The 8022-nt window shown below is 35.1% G+C and overlaps 1 protein-coding gene across 1 annotated transcript; it reads right to left on the bottom strand.

Moving 5' to 3' along the window:
• Nucleotides 1–2857: 2857 nt before the first annotated feature.
• Nucleotides 2858–6760, bottom strand: LOC113355587 (beta-glucosidase 12-like). Its single transcript, XM_026598481.1, has 12 exons — nucleotides 6394–6760; nucleotides 6230–6299; nucleotides 5302–5436; nucleotides 5124–5201; nucleotides 4946–5033; nucleotides 4617–4872; nucleotides 4420–4535; nucleotides 4104–4324; nucleotides 3952–3983; nucleotides 3763–3865; nucleotides 3498–3606; nucleotides 2858–3264 (listed from the first exon to the last, which is right to left on the bottom strand). The coding sequence occupies exons 1-12, from the start codon at nucleotides 6568–6570 to the stop codon at nucleotides 3090–3092; spliced, it is 1560 nt and encodes a 519-aa protein (XP_026454266.1). The 5' UTR covers nucleotides 6571–6760; the 3' UTR covers nucleotides 2858–3089.
• Nucleotides 6761–8022: the final 1262 nt, after the last annotated feature.

Below are 8022 nucleotides of genomic sequence, written 5' to 3'. Positions count from 1 at the left end.
CCCAAAGATATGTCTATTCTAGTTTTATTTTCGTCTTAAGATAAATAAAGGTGAACATGAAACTTAACTAACAATCTGGTCTTATACTCCCGAAGAGCAACCTAGAAATATTAGTCACCTCATAATAACCTAACTGATTAACAAAAGATGTTATTGCGGAATCACAAGAGTCTGAGACGAAGAACTGTTGTGAGTACTTTTTATGTCTTACATATTGGAGATGATTATCGAGTAAATATTAGAGAAGATAAAACTCAATACGATAGAACAAGAAAGATCAGAATACGCAACTACAGAGAAAATAGTTGGATCTGACTTCATGAATCCCAAATGAAGTCTTCAAGTCGTTAACCTAATAATGGTTTTGGAAAAACCTGGGTTAAAGGAGAATCGACTCTAATTTAGAACTAGGACACACGAGCATGTCGGAATTAGGTTTCCAGATGCTAGAGTTCTCCCTTATATGGTCTTTCAAATCAGTGTTGCTTACAATCAAAGCTAAGAAATCTTAGTAACAAAGCAATTGATATTCACCGTTAGATGAACTCCTGATATAAGATTCAAGTTAAGTCTACTTAGAAACTAAGCAATCAGTCTCCACCGTTAGATGGTATTAGCTTGATTCACACAAATGAAATACACCTATATTTAGATATGGATGAACCGTACCCAAACGTGTATACCTTGTTGGCTCAATAATAATTACCGAAGTTAGCCATATTAACACCTACAACTTAGCCATATTCATCTAACACTTCTAGATCAAATATGATAATCAATCAATCACGATAGATAATCAATCTAAATGTGTTTCAAGAGAGTTGTTCAAATGTTCATCATGTCATACAAATATGTATATGAATCATTTGAAATAAAATAGGTTTGGTTTGTAATAGTATAAGGTACTTATACAAGAACCAATTCATAAACATAATTCCAAGGTTTGTAAAACTAGTTCACATACCTTATTCATTAAAGTTCCAGGACTTTAGTTCGCAAACTAAATTCGCAAACGAACCTGAGTTCATGAGTATGAAGATCATACTTTACCGATTTTAGAACTTGACTACTGTGTTCGTGAATTAAGTACGGGAACAACAGTTCCGGACTTTAGATTTGTCCAGCCGTTCGCAAACATGTACGTGCACAATAGTTCCATGCTTGGGCTTTGTCTAGCCGTTTGCAAACAAGGTACGGAAAAAACAAACCTTTTCACAGGTAAACCAGTTCGCAAACAATAGTTCTGGACCTGAATTAGATTTCCACAGTGCACATACAAAATATACATATTATGATATATCCAGGTATTGGTAGTCGTTTTAAAACTCTCATTTAATCATTGAAACATCCGTGGAAAACAATAATGGTAATCTTACACATACCACTAGATTCAAGTAATTTTCAAGTGATTAATCGATCAATACGAAACTCCCCAAGTTAACATCAAATGACTGTCTCACACAAATCGTGTAAGATGTTCAAAGTAATTTTCACATGATCATATTTGAATTAATATTTAGTTTCCAACAAATAAATTGTCTCCAACTAAACTCGTCAAGTATATAATGAACTTAGGTGAAGCTAAAAGCTTCTAACACATATTTCAAGAAATAGATAAACGAGATAAACTTGGATCGAAATATCAAATGCGTATAATGTAAAAGATAGCTATACGACTTAGTCTCTTTAGAAATAGAATCAACTTCTGAGTGATAGATAAATTTCAGTCTCCCCATACCTTTTGTTGATGAAGTTCCTCCAAGCTCTTCAGTAGATGTTCTTCTTCAATTGGTGAACGTCGTGAAGTCTAAAGCTCAACTACACACTTATATCATAATCCGAGACATAACTATAAGTAGACTAGAAATCAAGTATATAGTTTTGATTAATTAAACTTGACAAACAAGCTTGAGATGACAACACTTACGAGTTCGACCGAGAAGTGCACTAACAACTTGGACTCCACTTGAAGAGCAATATGTGAAGATAAATGTTGACGCTTCTTGGAAAGACGGTGCTTAAATTGTGTTGCAATCCCAAAAAATAATCTTGGTTCTGATCTTGGAGCTGGTACAAGACTAGGATTTTCAGACTCAGTAACTTATGCTGAAGCAGACGGTTTCCTACTGGCCACTGAAATCGCAAATAGTCTGAACATTACTTACATTATCATTGAAGGGGACTGTCAGGTAGTTGTTAACTCTTTGAATATAAGCTCAAGAACAACGCCATGGAGAGTTTGGAAAATCAGAGATGATATTTGGAGACTTTCGAACAATTTCAGAAGCTGCACTTACAAATTTGTGCCCAAACTGGACAACACCGCTTCTCACTCACTCGCAACTTATGCCCTGTCTCACAAAGTCTAAGACAAATGGACTAAATCTATTATACCCCCTAGCATCGTTACTCTCTAGAATTATCTCCTAGGTAGTTTTTCCCTTTGCTACCTCTTTGTATACCAAAAAAGAAAGAAAGTGAAAACCCAAGAAAAGCCTCAGCCCCCGGGTACCTTAAAGTTGAAGGGTTGTTGATAAAAGAAGACCTTGGCCAACAACACTCCACCATTCCATCTCTTGCAAGACCTTGGCCAACAACACTCCGTTATTCCGTCTCTTGCGTGTAACTATTTTTTGCATAATGATTTCCATGATAATGATTTGCTATGACAATCTTGTTGGTTGTTTCATCAAATCTAGTTGTGCTAAGCAGATGCGTATGTAAAATAGTAATTCAGAAGAAAATAAAATTACTTGTGCGTTTGTTTGGGTATTTTTGATCTGGCAACGTTGTAATTAATCTATGAGAAATATAAACGACAGTTACCGGGTGCTTTTATGAATGTCATCATTATGCGTAAAATGGTTGATCAAGATGTTACTAGCTTAAAATTACTTAAACAATGGATGAACAATTTTCTTTTCCAAATAATTCATCCAAAAAAATTATACAAAACTCACACGAGAAAAATCACATAGAAACAAAACTCTTCATTTATTTTTGCACAAAAGATGATTATATATAGGCTCTTATTTGTTCTGTAATAGTAGTATATAGCTAGGGCGGCTTTTTGCGCATGCATTGGTCATCTAGGGTTTCTTGATGAAGTTTTTGAACCATAGTGCAGAAGATTTAGGATATCTCTTCAATAAACCATCTTTATAGTCCACAAAATTGATCCCAAACCTAACTGTGTAGCCAGCATTCCACTCAAAGTTGTCTAGCAAAGACCATGCAAAGTATCCCCTGACATCAACACCCTCCCTGCACCATTTGCAATAAATAAGTAAATAAATAAAATGATGATGTTATACTGTAATACGGTGGTAAAAATTCAGTGGATGACATTACCAATGACTTGAGTTCGAAAAAAAATGTAATTCATTTCAGTTTTATAGAACCATGAAAAGTGTTAACGTATCCATTCTTGTGAAACATAAAGTCTGGCTGCTGGCCAGGCAAAAAGATCGAGAAGCAGAGATTTGAGTTTAGCTTACTTGATAGCTCTTTGGACTTGGTAGAGATGGCTATGGTAGTAAGTGATCCTCAAGTCGTCCTTCAACGCTTCTTTCAACGATAATGTTGGATCATTTTTCTCTGATATCCCTAAAAACAACACAACAAACATAGAAAAATAAGTAAATCGAATACGCACACAATTACCACAGATAACTGAACTACTCGAACCCATCAGATCAAATGGTCACATTAGACGGAACCATAAAATTTGCGATCAATGATAGTACATTTTAATTTATTTACCATTTTCAGTAATGTAAATTATAGGATTCTTGTACTTTCGCTTTGTGTAATGCAGTAGACTTTTTATTCCTTGTGGGTACACATGCAACCAAGGAGATCCCGACTGCACATTTGATAATCAAACCATTAGTGTTTCGTTCCAATTAAGAAATGTTTACAACAAAAAATACATAATATGCAAGCTCAAACCTTAAGACCGATGGGAACGCCATTTCTGTCAGCTGTCACAATAAAAAGCAGCACTGTTAATAAGCTAGCTACGAATAATGTAACTCGGACTTACAAAAAGTCCTGAACCAGCAAAAAAGCTACTATGTACTAGTAGTTCAAAACAAACTTACTAGTTTGCTTAGCTTGAGCATCAGTGGTGTAACTAGGATTAATATTGTTATTAGCGTTCATAACATGTTCTGCGTAATTGCCAGTGTAGTAATTGAGTCCGAGGAAGTCGAATGAACCCTTGACCATGTCAGATTCTTCTTTATTGAATTTTGGAAGCCTATCTCCAACTAGAGATTGCATGCTCAGTGGATATCGGCCGAATGTTAATGGATCCATGAACCTAAAGGGAAAAAAAAAAGATCTTATGAATTGCCAGAAACCAGCAGATGTAAATTTTTGATGTTTGGGAAGTTATTGAGGGGTGGAAATACTTACCAACCGTACATGAAATCGAGGGCTCGAAGCGCAGCATGTTGATCACTTTTAGCATTGGAAAAGGGTACCATCCAGTGAGACACTAATGTGATTCCAATTTTTCCCTTTTGTGATGCCTGCATTAATATTCACATGTAACATATCTAAACATAATAATTCATCTCCATTACGCTTGTTTAGTGTATATGTAAATATACCTGATACTTGAGCTTATAAACATGGACTGCGGCAGCATGAGATAGGAGCTGATAATGACCAGTCAAATAGGGTTCAGTCCCGGAATGACCAGCAGTGCAGTTAGGGTCAACGTACTTAGAACATCGACCAGGTGCGAAATTTCCCAATGCATAACCCCCGTTGCTAAATGTCCATGGCTCATTTAATGTGATCCAATGCTTAACTCTATCACCAAATTCTTTGTAGCATAGTTCTGCATAATCCTTGAAGTCATCCCTGGTATATGCAAATTGATTGCATGTTAGCATTTCTTACCTTCATAAATCAAAAGTTTCGGTTCAAAGCTTACACAATGTGAGGGCTTAAAAATCCCCCATATGCGTCTTCAAGGCCTTGGGGAAGATCCCAGTGAAACAGCGTCACATAGGGCTGTACACCTGCAAGCTTGCTCATTTCATCATTTGCATTTAAATTTTTTGCTAAAACGAATTTTGATAAAATACGCGTTGTATATCAAGATTATGTACCTTTTGATAAGAGTTCGTTGATGAGGTTGTTGTAATACTTGATCCCTTCTTTGTTTACTCCTCCGCTTAATTTCCCGGCTGATTTTTTTTTTTCAAATAACGTGAATATCTTAAAAGAAAAACTTAACAATCGGAAAGCGTTTGCGAAATTTCTTGACTGAGTATATGCATTTCTTACTTGGTAGTATTCTGGACCAAGAGATGGAAAATCTGTAACTGTCCAATCCCATTTCTTGCATAATCTTAACATCCTCCTTGTACTGATGATAAGAGTCAACCGCTACATCTCCATTGCTACCATCAAGTATCTTTTCTGTTACACCACCCAATTAGATGTTCGTCATCATGTTAAACCATGCACCTTCTTTACAAAGTCTATGTTAATAGGCTATTTGGATGCATTTTAAAAATTCATTTTGGGACTTGATTAGACCGAAAAGCCAAAAATTAATTTGGGAATACAATAAAATAAAAAAAAGTTACTTATTTTATGAAGCAAATTGTTTTTGCTTCTAGCTTGTAGAGTAAGAAGGTGTTTGGAAATTGGATACACTTGAAGTCACCTTTTAATTTAATTAAATCGAAAAGTTAAAAAATTGTTTGGAAAATTTAGAATGGCTTTTCAAACTAAAAAGTAATTTTTTTGCAAAGCCAATTGTTCTTTATTAATTTCACACTCCTGTGATTGATAGAAGCAAGAAGTTAAACTCTTTTACTTTTGGAGTCCAAAAATCCTATGAAGTATGCTTAGATGCCATAGAAGAAGTAATTTTTTTTAACTTAAATAAGTCAAAAAGTCAAAAATTATTTTGGAAACCAACTTTTGGCTACCCGAAGCAAAAATAGTTTTCGAAGTTAAAAAAAAATAAAAAAATTGCTTCGCATAGAAATCACCTTTTTCTTTTTTCGAGTAGAAGCCATTCTAAATTTAATTCTCAATTTAATTTTTGACTTTTCAATTTAATCAAGTCGAAAAGTTATTTCTTAAAATTATACTCAGCAGCTTTTAGTTGCTTCCACCTTCTATAACCTACTTGTGCTTCCGGAAAATTGGTTCTTAGTTCTGTAAAATTCATTGTTTATCGGACAACTCAAATTCAAGATACCTGGAAATTTGTGGGTGAACGTATCCCAAATACTTGGTCCTCTACCATCTTTACTTGCTGCACCTTCATACTGCATTTTAACCAACCACAAAAACGGATGAATTCCAATTCAAAATACTCTGAACAAAACCTTCTTTCTATAGTTAATAATTTGCGGGCATTACCTGATATGAAGAAGAAGCTGTTCCAAAAGTGAATCCAGCAGGAAAGCAACTCCGATTAAACTGTTCCGGCGGGTTATCGACGGCCTCTGTGAAATGAACTAATGAAACCAAGGCAACTAACTGGATTACTAGAAATCCAGTGAGAACCCCTCTTGAGCCCACAGTCTTCTTCTTCATGATACAAGACGGTATGATGTAGAAGTAGAATTCAAGTACTCCAACCAATGCAAATTTTCATGTCAGTGGTGTTGCAGTATTTATTTTGGAATGTGTGATAAGTTGATAACGATCATTCAACTAATTTGGGTTAAGACAATATTTTCAAATAAGAACGACAGACACGCTAAAGACTACTTGGGGTTTTGTCCCAAATTATGTATTCAACAGACGGCCAGCCAGACGCTCAAGTTGGGTATATATATATATATATAAAAAGAAAAAAAAGCCTCAAAAATGGATGGAGTGTTTTATTTGCTTCTATAAAGTGATTGTAATATTTGGTTTCAAACCTAACGTCGGGCTCATCAAATTAATTAAGTTGAGAAGTTACATCTTAAAGCGTATACAAACACCCATTTAATATATTTTAATGCGGTCAGGAGGAAAACTCAAAACTTTAGGTTTCTTTCACAAGCTCAATACTCCAAGGCTTTTATGCAAAAACCAAACAACCGTTGTTAAGATGTTGATTTTAGACCAGAGAAATTTGTTTTCAAGCACCGGAATGAGCACTTATCGGGCTTCCATTACACTTTCTGTGGACGAACTTGAAAGAGTTTGCAGGAAAGGTGTTGGATGAGTATGGATGATTCAACTATTCATCATTCACGCCATTTTTGACAAAATTGTTTTTTTCCATCCCAAGTCTATTTTGTATTGAAAAAGGCTACTACATTAAAATTTCCTTTTGATGGTGATGACTGATTTGATTAGGGATAATCAAATGAGTTTTGGACTTTTATAGTTGCCTTTTAAGACTTTTTATAGTACCATTGAATCCTTTATTTTCTCCCTACTGATTCGAATCTTGAATGTTAGTACTCGACCAAAAACAATCAAATCTTCTTACTCTATAGTCTATATGGTATTAAAATGGTTATGCGATAATATACAATATCAAGTTGTCTCCTGTACAAGTTGGAACAAAATCCACCTCAAAAAACAAAACCCTCATGCTAGACGAGCTTACCATGACTCTCATATTTAAGGTTAGGTGTCGGAATCTGTTTGTTTCATTGTCGTTGATGTATAGAATCAATTGACAATTATCTAGGCTCTCATATTTAAGGTCAGTTGTCTGAATCTCTTTATTTCTTTGTCGTTCATATATACAATCAATTGACATTGTTGTTTGCTCCTAAATGAATGTTATATGTATTTGTGGCTCGGAGTTTCTGCGTGCATTTTGCACTGGAGTTGCATCCTTATATTCTTTTTCACACTAGCCGGAGCTGTTCTGGCCGCTCAAAAAACCAACTAGCCAGAGGTGCTAAACATTTGCAATTGTGTTTAATGATTGTTCTATCTCAATACTAATTTAGAGAAAGCAACATGGTAAGTCGCGGCTTAGCTACAAACTCTAAACGTGGCTAAGCTGTGACTATGAAAAGATGCAATCATTATGGGCCT

Source organism: Papaver somniferum, chromosome 3, assembly GCF_003573695.1.
Source record: "Papaver somniferum cultivar HN1 chromosome 3, ASM357369v1, whole genome shotgun sequence".
NCBI lineage: Eukaryota > Viridiplantae > Streptophyta > Magnoliopsida > Ranunculales > Papaveraceae > Papaver > Papaver somniferum.
This window is presented reverse-complemented; position numbering and strand designations above follow the sequence as displayed.

Coding starts and splice junctions, on each gene's coding strand:
- LOC113355587 (XM_026598481.1), bottom strand. CDS start 6,570: ATGAAGAAGAAGACTGTGGGCTCAAGAGGGGTTCTCACTGGATTTCTA. Junction 4,325..4,419: donor CTCGATTTCATGTACGGTTG/GTAAGTATTTCC, acceptor TTTTCCCTTTAG/GTTCATGGATCCATTAACAT. Junction 3,265..3,497: donor CAAGTCCAAAGAGCTATCAA/GTAAGCTAAACT, acceptor CAAATGGTGCAG/GGAGGGTGTTGATGTCAGGG.